The sequence below is a fragment of the Bactrocera tryoni genome, chromosome 3 (assembly GCF_016617805.1).
Source record: "Bactrocera tryoni isolate S06 chromosome 3, CSIRO_BtryS06_freeze2, whole genome shotgun sequence".
Classification (NCBI taxonomy): Eukaryota; Metazoa; Arthropoda; class Insecta; order Diptera; family Tephritidae; genus Bactrocera; species Bactrocera tryoni.
In genome coordinates, this window is record NC_052501.1 from 81,737,925 (window position 1) to 81,765,299 (window position 27,375).

At 34.1% G+C, this 27,375-nt stretch overlaps 5 protein-coding genes across 8 annotated transcripts in view; 2 read left to right on the forward strand and 3 right to left on the reverse strand.

Annotated features, from left to right (window-relative positions):
• Positions 1–15,976, forward strand: part of LOC120771350 (alpha-tocopherol transfer protein-like) — a 31,218-nt gene extending 15,242 nt beyond the window's left edge. Inside the window, exons 2-5 of one of the 3 annotated variants that reach the window (XM_040099300.1) lie at positions 10,697–11,124; positions 11,199–11,565; positions 12,574–12,831; positions 15,861–15,976. In XM_040099300.1, the coding sequence (XP_039955234.1) occupies positions 10,826–11,124; positions 11,199–11,565; positions 12,574–12,831; positions 15,861–15,899 (963 nt within the window). In that variant the 5' untranslated portion in view covers positions 10,697–10,825 and the 3' untranslated portion in view covers positions 15,900–15,976. Of the gene's footprint in view, positions 1–10,446; positions 10,470–10,696; positions 11,125–11,198; positions 11,566–12,573; positions 14,166–15,860 lie in introns of those variants that run through there. The other 2 variants (XM_040099299.1, XM_040099297.1) reach the window with 2 other exon arrangements.
• On the reverse strand, positions 2,226–3,564 carry LOC120771352 (alpha-tocopherol transfer protein-like). Its single transcript, XM_040099302.1, has 3 exons — positions 3,214–3,564; positions 2,778–3,150; positions 2,226–2,519 (listed from the first exon to the last, which is right to left on the reverse strand). The coding sequence occupies exons 1-3, from the start codon at positions 3,513–3,515 to the stop codon at positions 2,250–2,252; spliced, it is 945 nt and encodes a 314-aa protein (XP_039955236.1). The 5' UTR covers positions 3,516–3,564; the 3' UTR covers positions 2,226–2,249.
• LOC120771351 (alpha-tocopherol transfer protein-like) lies at positions 7,538–8,685 on the reverse strand. The gene is made up of 3 exons (XM_040099301.1): positions 8,312–8,685; positions 7,874–8,246; positions 7,538–7,793 (listed from the first exon to the last, which is right to left on the reverse strand). Exons 1-3 carry the CDS (start codon positions 8,611–8,613, stop codon positions 7,539–7,541), a joined length of 930 nt encoding a protein of 309 aa, XP_039955235.1. The 5' UTR covers positions 8,614–8,685; the 3' UTR covers position 7,538.
• A 1,524-nt stretch (positions 15,977–17,500) lies between the features above and the next one.
• Positions 17,501–18,626, forward strand: LOC120771990 (glutathione S-transferase theta-3-like). Its single transcript, XM_040100346.1, has 4 exons — positions 17,501–17,742; positions 17,811–17,913; positions 17,963–18,282; positions 18,346–18,626. The coding sequence occupies exons 1-4, from the start codon at positions 17,628–17,630 to the stop codon at positions 18,483–18,485; spliced, it is 678 nt and encodes a 225-aa protein (XP_039956280.1). The 5' UTR covers positions 17,501–17,627; the 3' UTR covers positions 18,486–18,626.
• Positions 18,627–19,661: 1,035 nt separating this feature from the next.
• LOC120771989 (retinol-binding protein pinta-like) lies at positions 19,662–26,144 on the reverse strand. 2 transcript variants are annotated; one of them, XM_040100344.1, is made up of 4 exons: positions 26,020–26,144; positions 21,579–21,889; positions 20,106–20,478; positions 19,662–20,007 (listed from the first exon to the last, which is right to left on the reverse strand). In XM_040100344.1, the coding sequence occupies exons 2-4, from the start codon at positions 21,875–21,877 to the stop codon at positions 19,753–19,755; spliced, it is 927 nt and encodes a 308-aa protein (XP_039956278.1). In that variant the 5' UTR covers positions 21,878–21,889; positions 26,020–26,144; the 3' UTR covers positions 19,662–19,752. The 2 variants fall into 2 exon arrangements, with proteins under 2 accessions (XP_039956278.1, XP_039956279.1); XM_040100345.1 differs by lacking the exon at positions 26,020–26,144 and adding an exon at positions 22,887–22,960.
• Between the last annotated feature and the right edge of the window lie 1,231 nt (positions 26,145–27,375).

Here is a 27,375-nt window from a genome sequence, read left to right on the forward strand (position 1 = left end):
TCTTAAAATTGCCAAATATTAATGTAGTATATATTTATAAAAAGAAACAATTTCAGGTTATTGTATTAGCGCGGCAAATTAATTATATTGTATTTATTTGACTAAAATGGGTATACTAATGCAATATATCAAGTTGAGTTATAAATTTCAAGTACAAAAATTTGCCACCCACATTTTACTTTGTTGTGTAGTACATATGTACTCGTACCTCTTAGCAATGCCAACTGAGCAATGCCAACTGAGCAATGGCTAGAACTCGCACTGTATTCTCCTTGTCCAGGCATAACGAAATATTCTGGAAGCGGTAAGCAGCAAGTGGACGGCATTTGCTGCCAAGCACAGTTTCGACGCTAATACACAAGCGTGTACACCACTTTTCTTATAATATTGCACCCTTACAATCGACCTTATCGACTAGCCTTCGATTATGCCACAAACAGGCATCTTGTTATTATTGGAAGTAAGTCAGTCAACAACTTTGTTATATAGTATGTCGTCGAATAATGAAGAAATTCGCTATATTTTGAAATTTTTGTATAAAAAAAAGAAGAATGTCACGCAAGCCACCAATGAAATTTGTGAAGTTTACGGAGAGGAAACTGATACAGCGTTCGTCTAGCACAACAATGGTTCGCTCGCTTCCGTTCTGGAAATTTCGAAGTGAAAGATACATCTCACTCTGGTCGACCTATCGTTGAAAAAGTCGATGAAATTATGGAAAAAATTGATCTGGACCTTCACATAAGCAGCCATGACATCGCTAACGAACTTAACATTTATCATCAAAGAGTTTTGAACCATTTACGAGTAGAAAAGGCTGGCTACAAAAAGACGCTCGTTGTTTGGGTACCACATGAATTGTCTGTGAAAATTTTAATGGACCGAATTAACATCTGCGATTCTTTGCTGAAACGAAATAAAATCGAATCATTTCTGAAGCGAAGTGGTAACAGGAGACGAAAATTGGATCAAATACGACAATAACGTGCGAAAAATATCATGGTCCAAGCGTGGCGAAACTCAATAAATGGTCGCAAAGCCAGAATTGACGTCTCGAAAGGTTATGCCGAGTGTTTGATGGGATTGGAAAGAAACTATCTACTATGAGCTGCTCCAGTCTGGTCAGACGATTGTTTCTACATTTTACTGTCTATAACTGATGAGATTGAAGCAATCAATCGAAAAAACGGCCAGAACTGATGAACTAGACCACGCAGATCTTTGATGACTCAGCAAAAATTGGGATAGCTTGGCTGGAAAGCTTTGATGCATACACCATATAGCCCTGATCTTGCACCAACAGACTACCATTTGTTTCGGTCAAATGTTAATGGAGTAAAGTTGACTTCAAGAGAAGACTGTGAAGATTACTTGTCGCAGTTTTTCGCCGAGAAACCAGAAAAGTTTTACACTAATGAAGTAATGTTTCTAGTGGAAAAATGGCAAAAAGTGGTCGACCAAAATGGCACATAATTGGTTCAATAAAGTTCATTATAAATATAAAAATTAAGTTCAAGTTTGATTAGAAATAGACTTTTTCGCTACCCAATAGGCAGTCACGCTGATATGTTATATGTATACATATAATACTTTATAGGGTTTCAAACGTTTTTCTGTTCAGGGTATAGTAATCTACTAATTAAGACAGAAAAATAAATAATATACTTACATATATACATATGTATTTTATTATAATACAACCAAGAAAAAAATCTCATCAAAGATTGCGTTATAATTTCTTAATCGAAAAGAAGCTGCTTAAAAAGTCGATCAAGATAGAAACTGAGTGCTGCTTATACAAGAGTTTTTCTTCATATACAAGTAGTATCTATGTACATATGCATATATGTATGTATGGGCGTTTAACTAAATTTGCCAATGTATAGAGAAAAACAAAAAACTCTGTAGCTGGCATTAAGTTTTTGCCAATATAAAGATGTGTCTGTGTGGCCACCAACTTCGACATCAAATTACAAAAGTGCAAATGCTGTGAGGTGGTTAATTACCGCGGATACGCGGTAGCAGTAAACAAAAAAATATATTACCGAAATTTTGTTGATTTTTATACTACATACATATACATTTTACTGCTAACTGTAAAAAATGTACACAATTTTTTTAATATTGTATTTTTTTATTGCTAACATTCATTCAAATGGTTTTAAATAAGTAAAATTATGAAAAAATAAATTCATTATTATGCTAATTGCTTTGGTTGACCGTCATGCGTATAGTGAGCCGTAGAGTCTTTAATCGAATTCCAATTGGCGGAACGAACCTTCGGTGCCTTGCAGTACACTGGTATCTTCGATCAGTTGTTTCACTTGCCTCAGTTTTTCATAACCCTCAGTCACGCCATATTGCTCCTCATCGTCAAAGAATTTTTTATAATCATTCAATTTTTGCCACCATTCATCAGCCAGACTTTTTAGATCACAATCCCCGCCATATTCCTTGGGTAGCACATGTTTGGGTATGTGCTTGTAGAGATCCTCGAAATTGGTGCCGTGCACATAGAACTGTGTGAAGAAATGCAAAAGTAATAGATGATAAAAATTAGTAAAAAAAACTCGAAGTTTTAAGAATTTTTCATTATACTGGAGATATACGACTGCAACGACATCTATTAACTGAATACGAAAAGACTTTTTCGACTACCCGATAGTTGAATTTCAAGTTATATTTCAATTTTAACGGTTATTTCAAGAACCAAAATTTCTATTATAATATTTTTCAAAATATTGTGTCCATGGCAAATAACAAATCGTTCAACTCACCCTATCTTTCAACTTGGCACTTATCACACTCTTCACCATGCCGAATAATTTTTCGAAAATCGGCAGCACATTGATGAAATGGAAACCCTTCATGCGTGTGGGCGCCGCTTTATTGACCAGTATGGTTAACTTGCGCACGAATTCCGGTTCGAAATTCATGAGCACAGCTTTTGAAATGTTACCCAGATCAATGATGAACGTGTAGCCAGCAATGAAAACGCGATCGTTCTCCTGCATTAGTATATCAATGATCATTGAGCCGACTTTCAGCACATCATTGATCGAATGTTGTTCCATATTGAACTCGCTGGGTCGCATCAGCACCACCAATGGGCCACCCTCACAAACGGGTTCAGGCAAAAAAGATACAGCACTATAAGAAATTATTCAAATTGAACAGATATTCGAACAAATTCAGTTAACTTAAAGAACGTACCCGGCTTTAGCGATCGCCTCAAATTTTGGTTCATTCAGATTGCGATTACGAAAGATTTCCGGCATGGCGGCGCGTAGTATATAGAAGTTTTCCAATTTCTGTTTCGCCTTTTCCAGACTGAACTTGGAACCGCGCAGAAAGGCCATCAGGAATTGATCGTCGGTGCGCGCGCGCAGATGTGGCTGCTTTTCGGCCCATTCGCGCAAAGTATTCACAAAGTAGTCATTGTCGTCGGGCTTCTCATTCAACTCTTCGATGGCTGTCTTCGCCAAATCATCGGGTAGTGGGCGTAATATCACCATGCTGCTATATATTGGTTGTAATGAGGTGTGTGGATTTGTTGTTAAGCTGTTGCGGCTGCTTGGCGGCAAATGTGTGATGTGCTGTCTGCGAAGCAACTGAAATCGTTCGACACTGGTGAGCTGCTATTTATTTATTACGGCGGTTATGAAGAAACCTTCCTCTGTTTTATTTTCGGTTTGCTGCACTGTTCGTGTCTAAACGCTCATCACTCACTGTATACATTTGTGCGTACGCCGCCTTTAAGTGTTGCCTGTGCTGCAAATTGCAAGTTTTTGACCATTTGAAGATGCCGTTAGTAGGGTTTTTATGTACACGCATGCGCATAAAGCGCTCGAAGAAGTGCATATGAAATATGAAACTTATGCGCGTACATACACATACATATGTACATATACTTAGTTGAATGTAAAACTTGCGTTTATTAAACTTTTGTGTCTGCTATTTTTTAAGTAAAATAGAAATAAAAATAATAATTTGCATCGTTCACGTGCTGAAATTGAAAATTTCTCTTAAAAAACAAAAGATAATCTTTCGTGCATTACGGCTAGTCATTCAAAATTGTAACACTTTCATTGAAGCGTTGAGTTTTTAGTATTTCACTCTTCTGACTTTTATTGCTACTGTTTCGCATGCTTTACTGTTGGTTTTCAGTGTCATAAAACTTAACAGAAATCACAATAAATGTAGTTTAATTGTTGCGCTGTGGTTTCACAAACATATAACACACAAAGATGAATGCTTACATACGAGGGTGACCATGTAGGACTCGAAAGTGAAAATGAAAACGTTAAAAATTCATATTATATTGGGTAAAAAAAGGAAAGAAAAAGTCTTTTCGTATTTCTAATCAAACTTCAACTTATTTTTTTTTATATTTAAAACAATAAGTACCATTTGGTCGACCACTGTTTGCCATTTTCCGCTAGAAACATTATTCCATCAGTGTAAATCGAAATTTCGAAATTTCGAAATTTCCAGAACGAAAGCGAGCGTGTGCTGCACGAACTGAACGTCTCCGTAAACTTCACAAATTTCAAATTATAACGAATTTTTTCATTACTTTCACTCATCTTTCAACAGCTGTAGCTTTTTTTCAACTTCCCTGAATTTAATTTTTATTTTTGGTTAAATGAAGCTTAAAATCTCACCTTTCCAAAACTATATGATATGACACAATGTGATTGGTAGCACTGGAGATATGCGACTGACACTACATCTATTGACAAAATACGAAAATATTTTTTCGACTACCCAATATAATGTATTATTTATAAATTTATAAAAATATTCCAACAATATTCGGTGACCTCGAAAGTGTCTCAGAACTAGTTTTAAAATTAAAAAAAAAATAATAATTTTCGAAATTAAAATCTGCTGAATATTTCATCGCATAAAAGAAAATCAAATTTTAAACCATTAATTTCCCTAGTTTTTTTTTCTTTATTTTTGAGCAATTATTTCACCCATTTTGTGCCTATCTCACTTTCTCTTGTGGAATTTTTTCTGCTATAGCATATACTTTATAGACTTATACCTTGATAAGCGTATTGCAAGTTGGCTCCCATATTGATTTGTGTTGGGCCATGTACTTTTTAGGCCACCCTAGTATACCATCGGCAAATACGTAACTAACCGGTTCTCTGTGTTCATAATTTTGCCCATTTGCATGTAAAAATATATATGCATATGCATAATAGCCAAAATGATTAACTACCCCCGTTTTAGAGTAGTGTGGCAGTTAGTTTGCAGACATACATACATATCTACATACATATTTATAGTATATATAGTACATGCTTATTTGTGGTTAAACCTTTTTTTTGTTATTTATTCAAGCGTTGTTAATGTGCTCAAAAATGTGGCGCATCTTTCTATATTTTTTTTTTGTCTATTTGATACCCTCAACAGCGTATACCAAGATTGCCATGAAGTTTGTAGCACCAGAAGGACTCCAAAGACTCAAATTAGAGCGGATTGCTTAACAGAGAGCCAAAAAAATGGAAAAGTGTGTATGCGGGAAATGTTTCACGGGTCATTCTGAACAACCTTGCCTAAGAAACTATAGTTCTAAAACGTGTTGCGAGCCAGAGATTCTTAAGGCGAAGTTGTTTAGGGATAATAAAAATTTGTTCGTTAGTTTTTGAGACTTGTGAAGGGTATTAGAGCTTCGGTATAGCCGAAGTTACCATTTTTTCCTGTTTTATAATAATTAAATTTGTTATTTTCGCGCACAAATTGAGTGTCTTAACGGTTTCTTCCATAATGACCTATGACAACACATCCGCCCATGCTTGCTTTTCAGCCTTTCATGCTTACAAACATTTTTATACTCTTGCCATTTAAGCGTTAGCGGTTATCTTAAAATGGCAGCCGCACTTATAAAGCAAATAAAACAAATAAAGCGACACAGTATTTAGTCATTGCTTTCATTTAAATAAAACATACACACATGCCTAAAGAAATCTACAAAAAAAAAAGCGTAAAAAGCAGAGCAAAAATGTAAACAAGCCGAGAAGAAATTTTAAATAAACTTAAATAAATAATTATTTTCATAATAATAAAATAAAAAAAACTGGAAACGGGATGATTCACTTTTCTTGCTTCTTTGCCTCGACGCTTTATCACGCTTCAACGTAAAGATGTGTAATTCAATTAACTACGCTTTGGTCGAGCGAAGTGCTTTTGCACTAGATCAAAGATTAGATAAGCGATTCCCGCAGATAGCACCAATAATTGCTGACATATACATACTTTATATAAATAGTATAAATGTATATTTAAAATTGTATATATTTCTGAAGTTCTTATCAAATTGCCCAACTTAAGGGTAAATATAATATTATAACAACCCATCGTCAACTTCAAACAATAGATCAAATATTTTTCGAATCTACTTGTCAAAAATGATGTAGAGTTATTTTTTAGAGGAAAATTATTTTCTTATCAAGTGAATTTTTCAATCTAAGCCGTTCTTGTGACGTCACTTTAGGCGAACATACAAAAGGTATAGGCCGAGTTGCCGCAATTCTATTATAGATTCATATCGTCACCTAAAAAGCAAAACAATATATCATAAAAATAATTGAAATTGAGTTTTTTATTGCTAACGATTCACTACATTTTATTATATATGTATATATGTATATATAATAAGATTTTCTGCTTCCGCTGTCAGATATAACAAATGTATAACTTCTATATAACCATTTTATAACCAAAACTCAAATTTTGTTTCAATGTAAGTGGTTTCTATTATATTGCTTTTCCTTCGCCTATAAGCTTATGTTGCTTTTTTTTGCATTTTAGGTGACAATATACATATTAATATATTGGGCAGTCGAACAGTCTTTTCGTATTTCTAAGCAGGACTATTTGGTGGATGCATCAAAACTTCCCAGCCAAGCTCTCCCAGTTTTTGTCGTGTCATCAAAGATGTGTGTGATCTACCGTTGTCCCGATGGAAGACGAAGCTCTTTCTGCTGATCAATTCTGGCCGTGTTTTTCGATTGCTTGGTTCAATCTCATCAGTTGTTGACAGCAAAATGTAGAATCAATCATTCGACAAGGCTGGAGCAGCTCATAGTGGATGATTCCTTTCCAATCCCACCAAACATTCAGCATAACCTTTCGAGGCGTCAATCCTGGCTTTACAACCATTTGATGAGCTTCACCACGCTTGGACCATGATCATCACATTATTGTCGTATTTTCAGTCATTTTTGAACAGCTGTAACTTTTTTCAACTTGCCCGAATTTAATTTGTTTTTAATTAAATGAAGCTTAAAATCTCACCTTTCAATCACTATGTGGTATGACACAATGTGATTGGTAGCACTGGAGATATACGACTGCAACGACATCTATAGACAAAATACCAAAAGACTTTTTCGACTAACTATACAATGTAGTTCTACTAAGAAAAAATTACACTACATCCGTTAGCTGTTTTTTATTTTTCGAAAAAAAAATACCGAAGAATATTTTGCTAACATAAATAATAATAATTTTACATGCTTGTCCATCTAATCAATATCAAGCTTTCGGAATGTGCCCTCTAAACCGAATATTGAGTTCATATCCTTACTTTGGCCTTGCCTTAGCTTCTCGTCGACGCCATATTTATCGTTCTCTTTAAAATAGTAATTAAAGTCCTGCAAATCGCCTACAAGTTTATTAGTCAAATCGGTTAATGAGCCATTAGAGCCACCATATTCGATTGGCAAATACTGCTTAGGCACATATTTATACAATTCCGCCATGTTGCGGTGTATAAAGTACTATAATAAGAAAGTAAGAGCAGTGGTAAATGAAAAACGTGTAATACTAGACTAGTTTAGACTAGACTTCAATGGCATACCCTCTCTTTTATGTTGGCCGGAAAGAGATTGCGTATAATATTGAGTGCGGTGTAGGCCTCTTTGGGCGCATTTATAATATGTATACCCTTAATGCGTATAGCAGAGCCCTTCATGCAATATGTGCTGAATTGTTTGCCTGTGACCGGATCGAATTTCGACATTGCACTCATGCCGACTTTGTCGACATCAACAATTTCCATGTAACCGCCTATAACGTAAGCATCGGCGCCGACTATAGTCTTGTCCGTTACCATAGCAATGTATCTGCAGTAATCCTTAACGGTAATTGGTAAATCATCGATTATTTTATAACGCGAGAAGCCAATCACTGGACCACCGACACCTAATGTTTTTGGCAATGCAACAATGCCGCTGCAAGAGAAATAAATTCGCAAATAAACACGACAAAATTAAATGCGTAAAATGTGTGAACTCACCCTGATCGTGCAATAAGCAAGTTCTTCGGATCTGCCAGTGTATTATTCACGAAAATATGTGGCAACATTGTGCGTATTGTGTAGAAGTAATCTATTTTCGATTTGGCCTTCTCCAAACTGTACTTGCAGCCGCGCAAAAAGCTGACCAAAAATTGATCGTCGGTGCGTGCACGCAAATGCGACTGCTTTTCGATCCATTCGCGTAATGCCGCTATATCCTGTGGCACACGTTCGGGCACCTCGTTCAGCTCTTCAATGGCGATTTTCTGCAATTCAGCGCTTAAAGGACGTATGGCTGCCATTTTATTTTAAACTATTTTGTATTAGTGCTTTTTTCGAATTTTTCCGACGGAATGCGCGTGTTGTGTGAGCAAGTGAAGTCCCGCTCGGACTGTCCACTATAAAGATTTAAATGCTACTGACTGTTTTATGCGTTAGTCAAGCGTTTCATTGCGTTGTTCAACGAAAAAAAATTATATCGATTTATAATAACAATAATACTGATTTAAATAGATATGTTAACGTTTTTTAATTGTGATAAAATGGTGCACAAAAAGTATTTCCACACAATTTCAGCAATTCCATGTAATTTGCATCGATTAAATATCTAAAAAAGATAGTCTATATGTATATTTGGTGCTTGTTTTTGTTGTTGCTGTTCGCAAAAACGGATATACAATATATCACGCTTGGCAAAGTCTTAAATACATTTTGTCATTTACGGAGAAAATCCGTTCATTGATACTTCCGCAGCCGGCTTTTAACTAGAGATAATGTTATCATCGGAATTTTAAAAGCAGAGATGTTTTTTTATTCTGAATCTTTGCTCACATGGTATCCTGCTTCTTTACCGTTTTTTAAGATCTTAGGTTAGATAATTAGGCTGATTTCTCGAGAAGCAATGAACAATCAAGAAGTCAGTCCTCAACTACGTCGACGACATCAAACAATACGCCGACCAGACTTCGGACGCAAGCACTGACCGCTATTCACAGTAGAGCCATCAACACCTTCACCTCTCCGTCTCCGCATGACACTGGCCACCTCTTTGCATGCCCCACTAACCCTACTCATCTGACACCGCTCTCCCTTTTGTCCGACCCCGTCGAAACAGCACTTTTCGAGGGCCTACTGTTGGCTTTACAATTTTCGACGATTCTACTGTGCCCTGACACCTAGAAAAGTTTAATGTGGAAGTAGCTTGCCACTCCTTGGCTAGCTTTGCGCTCATTTTCAAAAAATCTAAATCATCTGACCATTTGGCATCACCGAAAAAACCGACAATAACACGACTATAAAAATGAGGGTACCAAAAGTTGAACAATCTAATGTTTTCGTTTTTTGTGTAAAAAAATAAAAAGCTCCATAGCGTACACTGGTTTTAAGCCCACAAAATTCGCATAAAAGTGGACCAAACTTAATCTCAAATGTCCTTCGAGATGCATTCGATATTCAATGAAATCATGTGGGGTTTTTCAACGCTGTTCTCATCACACTATAGATATTAACCATTCGGGGGCAGCCTAAAGGTTTGAAAGCCTTAATTTTACGAATAACATCAAGGCGCCTGCCTAAATGAAAAAAAGTTCTACGTGCGAATGTGCTATTTTCCTGGATAAAGTCTTAAATGAACAAATAAAAGGGTTCCCAGTTTCAACCGAAGTGTGTCTATTTCAGGAAGTGGCTACAATATCGGCTTAACTGTTACACATTTATTTCATGATTTTTATATTACAAAAGCCTTAAGCAAGACATATGTATGTATGTACATATGTATGTATATGTACTTACATACATTTGCATTTATTATAACGCCATAAATTTGTGTTCGTATATGTAGACAACATGTATTTACATATCTTATCAGTAGAGAAATATATCTACGAACCATTAATCGACAATAAAGTATAAAGAAAAATCCATGTTTTGCTGGCACGGGGGAATGTATTAGTTTCTAATCAGGGAAAGGGTAGTGACGAGTGTACGGTACATTTTATTAGCGCATTTTGCGAATGCGTTTTGCAGTTAGTTTGCATTTACGTTTCGAACATAATGTTGGCATTATTTAAGAAAACACAAACATCAGGGAGAAAAAACCACAGTTAAGACTTTAGAAAAACAAAAAACAGGCAAGATTTAATAAAAAAACCCCTTTGAAGTAAGTGTAGTGAATGAAAGTATTTGAGGCATATGAGAAGCCGGTGATAACTCTACATATCGGTTGTTAATTTACAATTGTTATACACCTGTGTCTTTTGTCTGAAAATCCGTAAAAACGCAATTGTGATACTACATTTTGATAGAATAAAAAAAAATAAAACTAGAAACACTTTTCATTTCTATTTATTCAAAATTCTAAATATACTTAAAAATGTCTCATTGCAGTTAAATAACATTTTAAATCACCGTCAATCAGAAAATCCAAAGCAAAAACATTTGAAAATTTCTTCTGGCCCAGCAAAATTGTGTACTTACGAACATTTCCGGCACGCGTACAAATTTTCCATACATATAATGTCACAAATTCGCCCACTGGCACCCGAGCTGGCTGCGGTCGCGCGCACCGAACTCAATGAAGTCGAAACAGATATTGCCAGCAAAATTATAGAGCTGCGCCGGTGGATTGAAGAACAGCCATATTTGACGGCGCGGACCGATGATCAATTCCTTGTGGGCTTCCTGCGTTTCTGCAAATACAATATGGATGACGCGAAGAAACGTATCGACTACTATTATACATACAAAACAACAGCTGGCGATTTACTTAAATCTCGACGCATTGACGATAAAGTATTTGGCATTTGTCGTGCGGGGTTAGTTTCTTATTAATCTCAAATTTATTGTATATATTATAAATTAATCTTCTGTGTTTTCGTCTATTCCATAGCATATTCGCCACACTACCCAAACCAGTGGGTCCAGGCGGTCCGCGCATACATTTCACACGTATGGGTCAAATTGATACCTCCCTCTATACGGCCAAAGATATCTTCCGTTTCATAATGTTTCGTTCTGAAATTGAGGCCAACACCGATGATAATTGGATTATTAGTGGTGTGCTTGAAATAATCGATTTTTCGAAAATTCCATATGCATTGTTGCGTCAATTTGAAGCGAATTTATTCAAAAAGATGGCCGCATTCTTAGAATATGGCGTACCCACCAATCTGGTGGGCACACACATCGTAAATGCTTCCATGGATGCCCAAATAATATTGAATTTGGTGCGTCTGGTTATGAAACAAAGAGAATTGGTGAGTTGAGATACATACACACTAAAGTGTAGCAGTTTGAAATATTTATTGACATAAAAAGTTAAGACTACCAGAACAAAGGTGTTTAATACATTTCCACATTACATTAATAAGCTTTTTAGATAGATACAACTTAAACTTTGCTTTTAAATTTCGAGAGTATATGCAAATTATATGCAAAGTTAGAGCTTTCAAATTACGTGAGAATAAGCACAGACATGAAAATAGTTTAATGGGGTTTCTGGGATAAAAAAACAGCCTTTTTATACAATCTTTTTTCTCATATAAAAAATGAAATATTTTATTAGAATTTTTTATTGTTACAAACATACACTATTAACAAAGAAATTCTGAAATTTTTGAAAAAATATTTTGTATTGCGTCGCCATTTCCGGTGACCTTTCAGAAAAAGATGCGCCCGCGTTGGCAGTATAACTATTTACAGCATCATCTAAAGGGAAAAAATATATGTTCTAGTTAAAACCTTAACTTATAACTTGGATGAAGGGAAAAAACTGAAAATTGAATTTTTGGCAAACATTTTTACAAAGAAATTAAAATTTCGCGACATTTTTTTTTCAAATAGTTGTAATCGAAAAAAATCCTTCGTCCAAATTTTTAAGAATTATAACTCAAAGATCTGTGTAAAATTTCATGAAGATCGGTTGAGTAGTTCTCGATAAATCTTGCCAATCGACTTCAAAAACACAGTTTCGACAAAAACGCGTTTAAAGACGGCGCACTTAGCCTAGCTAGCCTTGAGCGCACAAGTTCTCAAGACTGTATCTCCGAAACTATTTCTCGGATCAACTTAGGAATTTAGGGCACTATACTAGAGGTGTTGTAGAATTTAATAAGAAAATAAAACAAGTCGTTTTTTCTGAAACCCGTAAACCCACTGTAACCCCTTAATCCCTTAATTTACAGCAGAGCTCTTTTTCACCTTTATATGGGTTTACATAATGATTCAATTGAATTTCTAATACTTATCATATATCATTTGCACAGCTCCACATACACTCTACGCTGGAGTCACTGCAGAAGGCCATTGGCAAGGAGTATCTGCCCGTCGAATATGGTGGTAATAATGGCACCTACGAAGAAGCCATGACAAATTTCGAACAACAGCTCAACGATTTTAGCGATTATTTCGATGAGGATGAAAAGTATGGCGTCGATGAGACATTGCGACAAATTGAGCCAACAGTTGGTCCGGCTGCTAATAAGACGCCGCCCACACCAGTCTCGCCGCCATCGCCTAAATGTGTGAGTGTACCTGAAGAGTCTTTTCGTAAATTAAATATTGATTAAATTAAAGCAAAAGTTATAAAACGAAATAAACTAACTAATACAAGAAAAGAACATTATAAAATTAAAAAAAAAATAAAATAAAATAAAATAAAAAGCGAAAGTATAAATATGTATAAAAGATAATGTGAAATAATCCAGAACCAAATTCTTAAAGCTGCATGAACAGCAACGTAAATAACTTTGCAGCATTTTGCGTTTTTTGTGCGTTAGTTAAAAAGTGCAAAAAATAAAAACAAAAGTATAAACTAAAATTGAACAAACTAAAAAGCAACAGTTCGTAAATAATTTACTGCGTAAATATTAAAAAACAAAATGTTTTAAACGAGAATATGCAATTTATTTAGCGACTTGTTATATTTATAACAAAGTTTTTATGCACGAAGGCAACAAACAACATAACGGCACAGCTAACACGAGCGATAAGTTAACAGTAATAAATATGAAAGTAACGGTATATAGAGCTAAAAGCAACGGAACAAATGCAACTATTGCAACTATTTTCTCGAATGTTGGCGTCGTAATCACATAACAGTTGTATGTAGTAGTATATGGTATATGTATATATAAAGAAATATGTATACTATATATACCTACATAATACATAGAGAGAAGCTATATATTATATACTGCATATATGAAAATATAAACTAATTTTTAAAAGCTTCATTTATATTAAACAAAGTTATTTTTGGGAAAGATTTTTCATGGATGTATGTATATATTTAAAAGTGAAGCTATTTATGTATATGGTGTATGTTTTTGGCAATGGTAAATAACGAGAGAAATTAAAAATTTTGAACAAAACGAAACTATATTAATACAAATGCAGACAACATACATGAAAGTGTACATTGTAAATCACTCATTTTAGATATATAGTTATTATATACATATATATATTGTGGTGTGTTTATCATTACCATTTTAAGTAAAACTAAAAAATTAATTAACAGTTTAAATATTAATTGTATGCAAATACGCGAATTCCATTTTTTGTGTGAAAATTGTCTTAAACCACTAGGCATTTAATTGTTAAACGTGTTCGAAATATTGCCTATATATATAAACTTACAAAACCGTTGAGATTTTTAACTAAGTTAAATATTTTTCCCTCTGAACCTTGGGTACAATTGTGCGTGTTTTTTGGTTTTTATTTGGACCAAATTGGTTTTGGTTTTCATTTATTTCGTATAAACAAAATCATTTAATGTGCATAGCATCCACTTACATACATATATGTGATTTTTGATATTCTGTGAACGAAATTAAAGAAATAAAAATTTAATTTAAATTTTTTTGGTAAGCAAAAATATGCAATTTACGAGTAAACAGAAAATTAATAAGTATTAAATACTTTAAAAATTAAAGAAATAAAAATTTAATTTAATTTAAAAAAATTTAATGGGAAAAATTTAATTTAATTTTCTTTTGCAAGCAAAAATATGCAATTTACGAGTAAAATAGTTTTAATTTTTTTTTGCAAGCAAAAATATGCAATTTGCGAGTAAAAAGAAAATTAATAAGTACAAAATACCTTAACACTTTTGATGTATTTAAAAATGTGTTTTATTAAAATTTATTTGTGGCTTCTATGCGATGTTTTGACTGTCAAATATCTTCAATTTTTCCAAAATAATTTCTAAGAACGCTTTCGATGTATGTATTTAACAATTTTTTTGATTATAGCATAATATTGAACTTTTGCAATATTCATAATCGTGGATTAAAAAACTTTAACCACTAATAATTTTTTAATATATGTACTATACATATACATATATTTTTTATTTCATATATTTGACATATTAACAGATTTAAAATATTTACATTACAAATATACTTACATACATAACATGTATATTAATAGTTAATTTCATTAAGAGTGGTATTCGTAATTGCAATTTTAGTACGGTTTACGGGCCTGAACCATATTCGACCATATATACATACATACATATGTACAATTGTATTTTTTGTATGCCTTATACTATGAATCACACCTTATCATTATTATAATAGCTTCTGGAAATAATGTAGCTCTTTTGTTTTAATCTGTGTATACACGACATACTAAAAATACGTACGGTACATACATACATACATACAAACATATATATACAAGTATATAATAAAAACAAACGTATTTTGAGGCCTTTCGATTAATTGCCGTTGAAAATAATTCGCGTTAAACTTTAGTTCGCTAATCGCATTCTCGAACCAAGCAAACACTAACAAGTGAGACACTTAAAATTTCAATCGATAAGCATGAATTGCTTTCCTAGGTAACAAAAAAAAATTATTTGAATTATTATTGTTTAAATACATACATAAATGACGAGCAGTCTGGCGCGGGGACTACTTTCTTATCTTTTTTGTTTGTAAGATTTAACAGTGCTATAAAAATATTAAACTGAGACTTAGATTAAATGAAGGTGAATATTTTATGCCAAAATCGGCGACATAAGAAACCCTACAATAGTTCCAAATAGCAATTGCTTATTTTATATATTATACTGAATGCAAATTCAAAACAACAAAGAAAAGTTTGGTAAAAATGACACTCGAAACATTCAATTTCATATTATTATACAAAATCGAAAATATATTTTTCATTATTTAAAGTCACTTATGGTTCAGGCAACTCCATACTATTCAACGCTCTTCCGTCATTTTTCGCACACATCAATTGTCAAATTACTTAATTTTAGTATTGAAAGCAATACATGTATTATGCATTTCGAATTCATTTTTTTTACTGTTGAATTTTATTTTACTTTTAATATTTGTGCACACGTTATCTTAATTTTTGGTTAAATATATTTAAAAAGCATACTTTTAAGTTATGTTATGTTCATTATTTTTCATATATAACCGTTATTTTTTTATATTATATTTTTTCAAAATTATTTAATTTTAAATAGCAACACATCCGCTCATTACCCTGCCATCATTTTTAATTACAAATTTACATTATTTATTTTCAGAAATCTTCCTTCAATATATGGAATTTATTAAGTTCATAAAAATTGTCATTCAATCACTATAAATACCTTACATAAGTAATAAAAGAAAAAATTGGAAAATATATTACAATTTGAAAGCAATGAGTTTTTACTTTAAGAAATGTACTGCGATGCAATTTGGAAAGGCAAGCATAAAATGGGTGGCAAGTAAGTATTTTTATTTTACAAAGTTTTTAAGGATTGTTCTTTAACGGGCACCCCTAGTGTGACAGCCTATAAAAGGCGATTTTTGGGGAAAAACAATTCTTAATCCAATTGCTTAAAAAATTTAGGGGTATATTTATAGTTATTTTAGATTTATTTATTTAAATAATAGTTATTTTAAGAACACACAGTAAATTTTTCGAGTGCTGCAGTGATTGCAGCCTTCTCCGTGAATGAAATCTGAAAAAACTTAAGGTTCAGATTGGTTGTCATACTAAGGCTTACCGATCTAAACGGTGTTAGAACTCCGAAATAAATCCGGGTCAATTCCGGTGCGTAAAACCGGCTGTTGTGGGAATTGATTGGTTGCAATCAAGTCATCTAACGGCAGGCCTAGGAAATGTGCTGTTGACGCATAAGGGCTTCGCTGTGTAAGTATTTGATGGGAGAGATCAATAGGTCTGGAATGCAGTGTTTTGACAGGTGTAAAGCTTCTTCGTCTGCGTTTCGCTGCATCCAGGCGATCATATTGGTGCGACGTAGTTTAAAACCCACCGGCCCATGAGTTTGTATATGACCAATAACATTTCTTTGGCTTTTCCCCATGAGCTGCCGGAAAGCGACTTGCGGGTTTTGTTGCGGCTCTGCACTTTGGCAGTTATCGCGGTCGTATGAGGAGTAAAGTGACACAGACTGACGAATGGTACACCTAAAATTTTAGGATTACTAACCATCCATCAGTTTGTGAATATGATCGCTTTGAGAGTGCTAGGCTCCGTTCTGAGAAATCATTTACCAAAACAACCGGTTCTACGTTACCGGAATTGACCCGGATTTCATCAAAAATTTCAAAATATAAAGTTGAATTTTATCCAAAATTTTGATAGTTTTCAGCCTGTCAAAGTCGATTTCTGATCAGTTTAAAAAGGTAGTTCGTGTGGAGGTGTATTAAAAAGAATATACAGAAAAAAAATTATTGGGATTGGATTCTTTGTTTTCGAGTAATCACTCAAGCAAATTGGAAAAATGTTTTTAAATTGTCAAAAAAATACTATTTAAATATAAAATTATAGAGCTAATTGAACAGAGCGGCTATAATTTCGAAGGCTGTAACTCAAAAACTGTTTGAGATATCGTTTTAAAATTTTAGAAAATATTTTTGAAGGTATAAACTGTCGAAATATGATAAAACTAATTTTGTTTTTAATACCACAATATGTGTGCGCTTAAAAATGAACTTTTTTTTTCAAAATTAAAGAGATTTTAAAACCTATTCTATCGATCAGGCAGCACGTTTCGTAACGAAACTATTCCCATCCACTAAGCTTTTATTTAGCAAAAGCTTAATACACACAATTATCACTTGATTTAGTTATGCACTAATTCGTAACACAAGCGCAAAATAAATAACAAATTGTTATCGCAAAGCAAACATGATAAAACAAAACAACAAAACAGAGTTGGTGGATTGCATGGAAAGAGGCTGCATTAAAAAGCTTTGAAACCTGCGAACTTTAGACTCTACTATCCGGAGGTGCGAAAACTGATAATTAGGAAAATAAATTATTTAAAAAAAATATTATAATGGCAAAGTTCAAATATTACTATGATTTAATGTCGCAACCCTCACGCGCCTTGTGGATTGCATTGCGATTGGGTAAGATACCATTTGAAGACTGTCCTGTTGCATTGAGAAAGTGTAAGTATATATGGTGTATTATTGTATGCAATGTAAACATAATACAACTATTTTTTTAATGAACCCAGCTGAACAACTGAAACCGGAGTACAAACAAATAAATCGCTTCCAAAAAGTGCCGGCGCTCGTAGATGGAGACTTTCATCTTGGCGAGAGTGTAGCGATGGTTAGGTAAGCTGTTAGCTCCATTGGGAATAAAAAGTTATTATTATTGTTGTAGATACCTCGCCGATAAGGGTCAATTCAGTGAGCTGCTCTATCCTAAAGCATTAGGACAGCGTGCACGCGTAGATGAATTTCTCGAATGGCAGCATTTGGGTGTGCGTTTGGGCTGTACAACATATTTTCTTGATATGTGGCTACTTCCCATTAACGGGATAAAACCGAAACCTACCGCTGAAAAAGCGGCTACCTTAAGTAGAAACATGGAGTCACAATTAAAAATTTTAGAGGAAATTTGGTTGAAGGACACACAGTTTGTGGTGGCCAATAAAATGACTGTGGCCGATTTATTTGGTGCTTGTGAAGTGGAGCAAACGAGTGAGTAAAGCATTTAATATAAATATATTAAAAAATGAATGGTATATACTTTTATTCTTGTAGAATTAGCACACTATGATGTTGGTAAGAAGTTTCCGAAAATCGCCGAGTGGATGCAACGTGTTCGAGAGCAAGCAAGTCCACATTATGATGCCGCACATGAATTTATATATAAAAAGTCTGGCATGAAACCTTCTAATTAAAAATCGTGATGTTAGGTATTGAGTATTTATCATTTAATTTTTTTTTATCAATAATTTTTTTTTGTATAAAAGAAAAGGTAGCTTTTCTTGTTCCCAACCTTGTTCATCAATAAACGGTGACATTTTATTTTAATATTTTAATCATTATCAAATGACTCATAGTGCCTTGTAGTCTAATTGAATAAAATGTATGCCGATGATAATAATATCATTCCCTTCAACACCCGTGCCGTTAGCTTTGCTTTCTCCAGACTGGATAAGGAAGTAAAGCACCTAGCAGTGAACGAAAGCAAGACGAAATATCTCTTATCATGAAACAAACAGTCTTCGCACTCGCGACTAGGCTCTCACGTCACTGTTGACAGTCATAACTTCGAAGTCGTAGATAATTTCGTCAACAGGTGCTACTTCGGACTGAGTAGGCAATTGAGAAGTAAAGTACTCTCTCGACGAACAAAAACCAAACTCTATAAGTCACTCATTATTCCCGTCCTGCTATATGGTGCAGAGGCATGGACGATGACAACATCTGATTAGTCGACGTTACGGGTTTTCGAGAGAAAGGTTCTGTGAAAGATTTATGGTCCTTTGCGCGTTGGCCATGGCGAATATCGCATTCGATGGAACGATGAGCTGTATGAGATACACGACGACATTGACATAGTTCAGCGAATAAAGAGACAGGGGCTGCGCTGACCAAGTCATGTCGTACGTATGGACGAAAATACTCCAGCTTTGAAAGTATTAGACGCAGTACCCGCCAGGGGAAGCAGAGGAAGAGGAAGACCTCCACTCCGTTGGAAAGACAGGTGGAGAAGGACCTGAATCTCCAATTGGCACCACGTTGGGAAAAGAAGAAGCTGACGTGCTGTTGTTAAGTCGGCTATATTCGCGTAAGCGGTGTCAAAAGCCAGTAAAAAAGAAGAAAAGAGTGGTTGCTGTTATTGTTTTGCTTTTTTAGTGGCCGAAAAATGTCGATGTCCGTTCGTGTTACATAGACCCGACTTTCGTGGTTGTTAGGAAAGCTAATGCTTCTAAAGCGCAATGTTTTTATAGTAATTCTCAATTGTTTTAAAAATTGATATTTAAATATTTTATTATTTTTTGTTTTGTACATTCCTTATATGTATGTATGTATTCTTCGGCAAATATTGCGAATTTCACAAACTGTTGGAATTATCTTAATTGTACATATAACAAGTGCTATATATACAATAATGACAAGTAAAAATCTCATTTTATTTAATTATAAGATAATAGAAAAACACTAGTCAATATCTAATTTTCTAAATGAGCCTTCTATACCGCCAAGCGATTCGATGTCAATTGGACGGCCACGTCTTAATTTTTCATTCGTGCCATATTTGACCTCCTCTTCAAAATATTCCTTATAGCTAAGTAATTTCTTTTCCCACTCTTTGATGCCATCATCCAGTGTTCCATTGCTGCCGCCATATTCGGCCGGTAGACACTCTTTGGGTATATGCTTGTAGAGGGATTCGAAATTTGAATGCACGTGGAACTGTTAATGCAGATAAATAATAACAATTATTTAAGAGAAAAATATATACATATGTACAATATGTGTGTAGAGATGACTTGCAACAAGTTTACACTTACACGCTTCTTAATCTTATCACTCATCAAACTCCTTGCGATGTTCAAAAATTTCTCGCAACTCGAATTGACGTTGACAAAATGGAAACCTTTGGGACGATAAGGCCATGCTTTGTCGCCAAGAACGGCAAGTTTTTTCACCAATGCAGCATTGAAGTGGAAAATATGTCCCGGGCCGACACCTTTAAAGTCTAACACCTCCAAAAAGCCCATAACGATTGCATTATCATCTTCGCGAAATTGTATATCGCCCAGCATTGAGCGCACCTTCACTACATTAGCCAAAGAATATTTACTACTATCGAAAAGGCCATAACGCGAGATATGAATACGTGGGCCATCGGGTGCTATGGGTTTTGGTAGGGGTAGAAAAACGCTGTAAAGACATAGAATGTTTTATTTAGTGAAACAATTTATAAATAATTTCTATTATATTTGATCGATAATAAGAGAAATTCCACCAAATACGTTCGGAAAGTAATAGGACTAAGTCGATTTAAAAAACATGTATGTATTGAACCAATCGTTACAATTCTTTAAAAACTTTCAAAATATACTCTTTCTGAGTCGATGCAGCCTTGCCAGCACGATTTCCAAGCATTGAAGGCGTCACGGAAGGCATTCTCCGGAACAACCTTGAGAGCCGAGGTGCATGCCGCTCTCTGAGTGTCTACAGGCAAGTCCGCGGGCCACATCTGGGCTGTAGGGCGGCTGTGGAAGCGTTGAGATGCCGGCTTTGATTAGGTAGCTGTTCACAAGAAAGGTGGTGTGACCCGGTACGTTGTCGTGGTACAACTTACAATCGGCTGCGATGTCTTGTCGGACCCGATTGACCCTTCGTTTGAGTCTCTTGAGGACTTCCACGTAAAACCTAGCATTGACGGTTTGTCCAGGAGGAACAAATTCATGGTAGACGATGTATTTGATGTCAAAAAAGACAATGAGCATTGTTTTCCCTTTGGAATTGCTCATTCTTCTGGCCTTCATCAGCGACCTCTTCCCGGGCCTCCAAAGAGGCCTAGTGCCACTTAAAAACACCACATCTTGCTAAAGCAACATCTAAGTAAGCCTGCTTGATCATATCAACCGTCTCTGTCGCAAATTTACCGAGTTTTCCACAGAATTCAATCGTGTACCTCTGCTCTAACGAAACTGCATTTTCGGCTTACACCACTCACAGAAACACGTCGCACGAAAATGTTTGTTCTGACTCTACAGGTACTCGGAGACAACTGACCAGCCGCTGGTTGGTTAGCTAGGAACGTTCTCTACCGAATCCAGTCAGTGCGCGTACGCTCCGAAGTACAGTCGCGACGGAAGAAAAATCAGTCCTACTACTTTGCGGACAAGCCCTGTAGTTCTGAGAAATACTAAGTCGCATTGACTTATTAAGACTTGATTTCTGACTTCTGTTATTTTAGAGCCCTTTGGATCAATATCTTAGCTTCCCTTTGAAAAAACATTTTATCTACTCACCCAGAATGTAGAATGTCAATAGCCGCGTCATTAACAAAGCGATCTTTATACAATTCTGTCACTACATTACGCATTGCATAGTAGTTGTCCAGTTTTTGCTTCGCCTTCTCTATGCTATATTTGCAGCCGCGCAGGAATGCTACCAAAAACTGATCGTCTGTGCGTGCTGTGAGATGTGGCTGCTTCAGTATCCACTCGCGCAGTTGTTCTATATCGGCATCGATGCGGTCGGGCACTTCGCCCAATTCCTCCTGCGCCCGTTTGGCCAACTCTGGTGTTAAGGGACGTATATTAGACATGCTTTAGCGATACTGAAACAAAAAAGAAAAAAAAAAACAAAAATTAATTGTAAATTTTTATTGACTTTACATGTCTTTTGTCTGTTGTTTTTCTCATTTTCGTTGTTGTTATTGTCGCTTCTGCCGCCAGCTATTTGCCATAAGCCTTTTCGTAAGATCTTCATTTTTTTGTAAACAATTGGCTTAAATGAATCGTTTTATTGCGCTAATGAACACCTGTTTGTCGTTCGTGTACTGATTTGCAAGACTCATTGCCTGATCTGATTAGATTATTGATTTCAGTACGCATTAGCAATTTCTATAGATTTCGATTAGTGGGTCTTGTTTTTATACATTTACTGCTGTTAAGTATTAACTGCTTTTAATTTTTAACATTTCACTGTTATGCGTTTTAACGCCTTGCTACCTCTTTATCAGTTAATCCGTTGATAGCTTAAATTTTTACCTTCAGCCCATATAAATTCTTCAAGAAAGAGCTTGTTGCGCACAATGACAACGTTCTAATCTACCGTTATAACATATAATGTTAATTATACAGTTAATACTCAAATTTGTACATGTTTTTAAACGTTAACGGCACTTTAAGTAGATATTGTAAATTTATATAATTTATGCAAGTTATTTTTATTGAAAAAATCCTCAATATAATTATATATTGGTTGGGTAGTCGAAAAAGTCTTTTCGTATTCTAAGCAAACTTCAACTTATTTTTTATATTTATCGGCCACTTTTTGCCATTTTTTCGCTAGAGACATTATTCCATCAGTGTAAATCTAAATTTCGAAATTTCCAGAACGGAAGCGAGCGAACCATTGTTGTGCTACACGAACAGATACGAGCATCGTCTCCGTAAACTTCACAAATTCGCGTAGCATTCTTCCCTTCTTTATACAAAAATTTCAAATAATAGCGAATTTCATCATTATTTTCACTCATTTTTGAACGGCTGTAACTTTCCAACTTCCCTGAATTTAATTTTTTTTTGGTTAAATGAAGCTTAAAATCTCACCTTTCCAACACTAGATGGTATAACACAATATGGTTGGTAACACTAGAGATATACGACTGCAACGACACCTATTGACAAAATACGAAAATACTTTTTCGACTACCCAATATTTGTTTGAGTGGCGATATTATCTAATATCGTGAACTTAGCGCTTCCTTACATATGTTTTTATTTAGAAAAATTCTCATTATACTAGAATTTAAAGCAATTAAAAGTCGCACGAAATTGTAGCAAGTTCAAGGTTCCATGAATTGACTGCCTGCCATAAAAGTTCAATTTGAATAACTTAATTCAATTACATGCCGTTCAGGGCTGTGTGAAATCGTGATATTTAATAAACATGTATGCAAAGAGTTTGTCGATAAAATATATATACTTATGGTATCTAAAGCAAATAATGAATATACTTGAAGTGCGCTGAGCCTTTCCCTTTTAGTGCCTAAAGTATTCATTATTATATGTATAAATAGTTAATTTAAAAATTGTTATATCTTCGTTTATATATTTGTATATACTGAGCAGGGCACATAAAGTTTACTATGAAATATGTAACACACAGAAAAATATGTCAGAGACCCTATAATAAATGTATATTGTGTAGTCGAAAAAGTCTTTTTGTATTTTAAACTTTCATCAGTGTAAATCGAAATTTTGAATTTTCCAGAACGGAAGCGAGTGAACCATTGTTGTGCTACACGAACTGATACAGCATCGTCTCCGTTAACTTCTCAAATTTCATTGCTGGCTTGTGTAGAATTCTTCCGCTTTTATACAAAAATTTCAAAATATAGCGAATTTCTTCATTATTTATTATATTTGAACAACTGTAACTCATCTTCCATTAAATAAATTTTTTTTGGTTAAATGAAGTTAAAAATCTCACTTTTCCAACACTACATGGTATGACACATTGTGATATGTAGCACTGGAGATATACGACTGAAACGACATCTATTGACAAAATACGAAAAGACTTTTTCGACCACCCAATATAAATTAACGGCGAGATCAGCTAAGTCGATTTATCCGTGTTTGTCTGTCTGTTCGTCTGTATACATATATGCAAATTAGTACCTCATTTTTAAAATTTTGATTTAAAAACCAAGAAGCTGCTCATTTGTCGGTACCGCTGATATCGGACCACTATAACATTTAGCCGCCATATAACTGACCAAGCGAACTCAAGCCTCGTTTATTTGATATTATCCCAGGCATCGCTATGAAAAAAGCTTTAAAGCGTTTTTTTAGTTGTTTTATATAGATCAGGAGTTCTCTGGCTTTCACAAAATATAAAAAATTATTATACCCGATTGGTCGTTTAATCTGTAAGCAATTCTGGGATTTTGCAAGCCAAGTGCACGTTGTTATTTTTTATCCCATAAAATTTGTATGTCTTGCCTATTAAACTGCTGTCATGTTTCTACACACAAACAAGATAAACAATTGCTTTATCAGTTAAAATGTTAAAAATTATATTTACTCACAGTTACAAAAAACTGCTTTATATTGTTAACCTAAAAAAAGTTGTAAAAAAGCTATATATTGTGCATTTTAAGTATATACACATATGTTTATATAAGTAGTATATACGTTTTTTTATGTAAAAGATATTTCTACATTGAACCACTCATCATAAATTTTTCAATTGTTTATTAAAAATTAAAAAAAAAATTGAATGAGTTTGCTTATTTTTATGTATGTACATATGTATATGTATACATAAGCATAACATACAATTGTGTCAAATGCGTCAGCTCGAAGATATCAAAAAATGATAATGAAAATGAATAATACTCGTAGCAGTGATAAGCTGCACAGACATATGTGGACATGTGGACGGTAACACATAGCTGTGCTTGAGCTATAAAAAATATATATAGTATACATACATACATACATACAAACATACATATATGCAGTTGAACTTTTATAACTCGAAGTCCTTCATAACTACAACTCCAATTCAAGAGAATTGGTTATAGAAGCCTAATTTCATACAAATTTGCTTCCATGACTCAAAGTCTCTTCAACTGGAAGTTTTTTCTGTGTATTATAGTGAATCGAGTTAGAGAAGATCAACTGTATAGACATATATACATGCATATAATACAATACATATTTAGGTTTATATACTACAATATAAAAAAATATATTGAAGTTTGATTAGAAATACGAAAAGACTTTTTCGACTACCCGATATTTTTGCTACTTTAGTGTGACAGTTAAGTGCATAGAACTTTAGGCGCAAGGTTCAGCTGCTTTTTTTAACAGCAACAAGTACATACTGTACAAAGATAACACATATATGTATGTACATATGAGCAGATTACTCATACGCCCTGTGCGTTCGTGGAAGCAGTTAACATGCCTAACCGAACTTTAAGCAGATTTTTCTTCGATCATATCAACTAACACTGACATTTAGCATACCACCATGAGTTATAGTTTATTAATATCAACTTTTCCACTTAATTGAATTGAGTTTAAGCATTTACACTTAATTAATTTGTCATAGGGACCACAAGCACACGCACGTTTCTTTGATATAACAACGATAAGCCAACACACACTCATATTTCGGTTTATTATCAGTTGCACTATTAAGTTTAGCTGCTGTTATACGCGATAACAATAATTATAATTATAATAATTAAGTAATTAAGTAATTATTTTTGTTGCATATCCGTAGGAAGGATGAACTTATTAAGCTTTAAACTCACATCCATACGAACGTTGAATTCAAGAAAAAGATATTTTCATATTTTATGCACTTTTTACATTAAAATATGTTAGCTTATATAGGTTGTACCCAATATATATTCATATATATTGTTAGCTGTTTTAATTAATTAACTTTTTGAATAATAATTTTTTATTTCATTTAAAACAGATTTTAATAAGTAATTACTTATGCGTTGATTGACTTTTTTCCTTGTACAGCTGCATTTATATACACACATACATACATATATGTCTATGTATAACACGCAGACAATGAATTGAGTTTTTATTAATTAAATTCTTTTTAATTTAAAATGGTTTTTTAAATTATTTTTTCAATTAAAAATTGTTTTTTATTTATTTATTTTCCACTATAGCTAAAATATATGTATAATCGTTAAGGCAAACTTACACTACAACCGTTCTTTTTTCTACCGCACTGAGTTGCCCTTAAACTGACACTTGTACTTGAAACAGTTAGGCTTATTGAAGTTGTGCTCAACTGCCAGCGACTGTAGTAGGTTGGCAACTGAGCGATATTAATAAAGTAATTCTGCCGGTATCATACAAATTGAGTGATAGATAAAACAAGGTGCTACAAACAGTGACACACAAATGTATGTATGTGTACCCGATAGGAAATTCGTTGCGAAGATTAGGCGACTCAATAGTATACATATATACATATATACGTATACATATGCAGTTGTAAACTCGGCTATAACTTTTTTTCTCTTCTTTTATGTGCTCTGCATTGTCAAATAATTGCATGCGTACCCAATAGGAACTCAATAGGAAATTCATTGCGAAGATTTGACGGCTCAATAATTTATATTCATGTATGTATGTTAAGCTGGCTCCAAAAAAAACACCATTTTTTTAGCTTAATACTCTCAAAAATGGGTTCTTAGACACCTCTAAAAAAATATCTCTCCAAGTAAGGGTAACGGGAAGGTCCTCTGTCTGACAGTTTACTATTTTGATAATAAATCAGATAGAAAAATGCATATATCGCTTCCAACTACTTGAAAAATTATCTCGTTTCAAGGATTTTGTAGGTAGTTGAATGCTCTACAAAATGATCTCTCACGATTTTTTCCTAAAATTCCTAAACCTAACCGTTTAAAATTCATATATTAAGGATTTACATGGGTTTACAGATTTAAAAAAATCGAATTTTTTATTGTCTTATTAAATGCTACAAAACCACGAGTGTATTGTCCTAAATTTTCAAGTTGATTCGAGTAATAGTTTCGGAGATACAGTTTTGAGAACTTGTGCGCTCGAGGCTAGCTAGGCTAAGTGCGCATTATTTAAATGCGTTTTTCTTGAAACTATGTTTTTGAGGTCGGTTGGCAAGATTTCTCGAGAACTACTCAAACGATCTTTATGAAATTTTATACAGATATTCGAGAAACAATTCTTAAAGACTTGGATGAACGATTTTTTTTTTCGATTAGAACTATTTGAAAAAAAAAAATGTCGCGAAATTTTCATTGTTTTGTAAAAATGTCTGCCAAAATTCTAATTTTCAGTTTTATTTCCTTCGTCCAAGTTCTAAGTTAAGGTTTTAACTTAAACACATATTTTTTTTCAATTTAGATGATCCTGCAAGAAGTTACCCTTCCATCGCGGGCGCGTCTTTTTTCCGGGAAGTCACAGGAAACGGCGTCGCAATGGCAGAGCTTAAAATATTTTTTTTTACAATTATTTCAGAATATCTTTGTAAATATTGTATATTTGTAACAATAAAAAATTCTAATAAAAT

Bases quoted from the DNA above. Each gene is read 5' to 3' on its own strand.
- LOC120771352 (XM_040099302.1), bottom strand. From the start codon at position 3,515: ATGGTGATATTACGCCCACTACCCGATGATTTGGCGAAGACAGCCATC. The intron at 3,151-3,213 runs GTACGTTCTTTA...AATTTCTTATAG, and splicing joins GAGGCGATCGCTAAAGCCGG to TGCTGTATCTTTTTTGCCTG. The intron at 2,520-2,777 runs GTGAGTTGAACG...TTCTTCACACAG, and splicing joins GTGCCAAGTTGAAAGATAGG to TTCTATGTGCACGGCACCAA.
- LOC120771351 (XM_040099301.1), bottom strand. From the start codon at position 8,613: ATGGCAGCCATACGTCCTTTAAGCGCTGAATTGCAGAAAATCGCCATT. The intron at 8,247-8,311 runs GTGAGTTCACAC...TTTCTCTTGCAG, and splicing joins TTGCTTATTGCACGATCAGG to CGGCATTGTTGCATTGCCAA. The intron at 7,794-7,873 runs GTATGCCATTGA...TTCTTATTATAG, and splicing joins CGGCCAACATAAAAGAGAGG to TACTTTATACACCGCAACAT.
- LOC120771990 (XM_040100346.1), top strand. From the start codon at position 17,628: ATGGCAAAGTTCAAATATTACTATGATTTAATGTCGCAACCCTCACGC. The intron at 17,743-17,810 runs GTAAGTATATAT...TAATGAACCCAG, and splicing joins TCCTGTTGCATTGAGAAAGT to CTGAACAACTGAAACCGGAG. The intron at 18,283-18,345 runs GTGAGTAAAGCA...TTATTCTTGTAG, and splicing joins TTGTGAAGTGGAGCAAACGA to AATTAGCACACTATGATGTT.
- LOC120771989 (XM_040100344.1), bottom strand. From the start codon at position 21,877: ATGTCTAATATACGTCCCTTAACACCAGAGTTGGCCAAACGGGCGCAG. The intron at 20,479-21,578 runs GTGAGTAGATAA...ATGTCTTTACAG, and splicing joins ATTGACATTCTACATTCTGG to CGTTTTTCTACCCCTACCAA. The intron at 20,008-20,105 runs GTAAGTGTAAAC...CTGCATTAACAG, and splicing joins GTGATAAGATTAAGAAGCGT to TTCCACGTGCATTCAAATTT.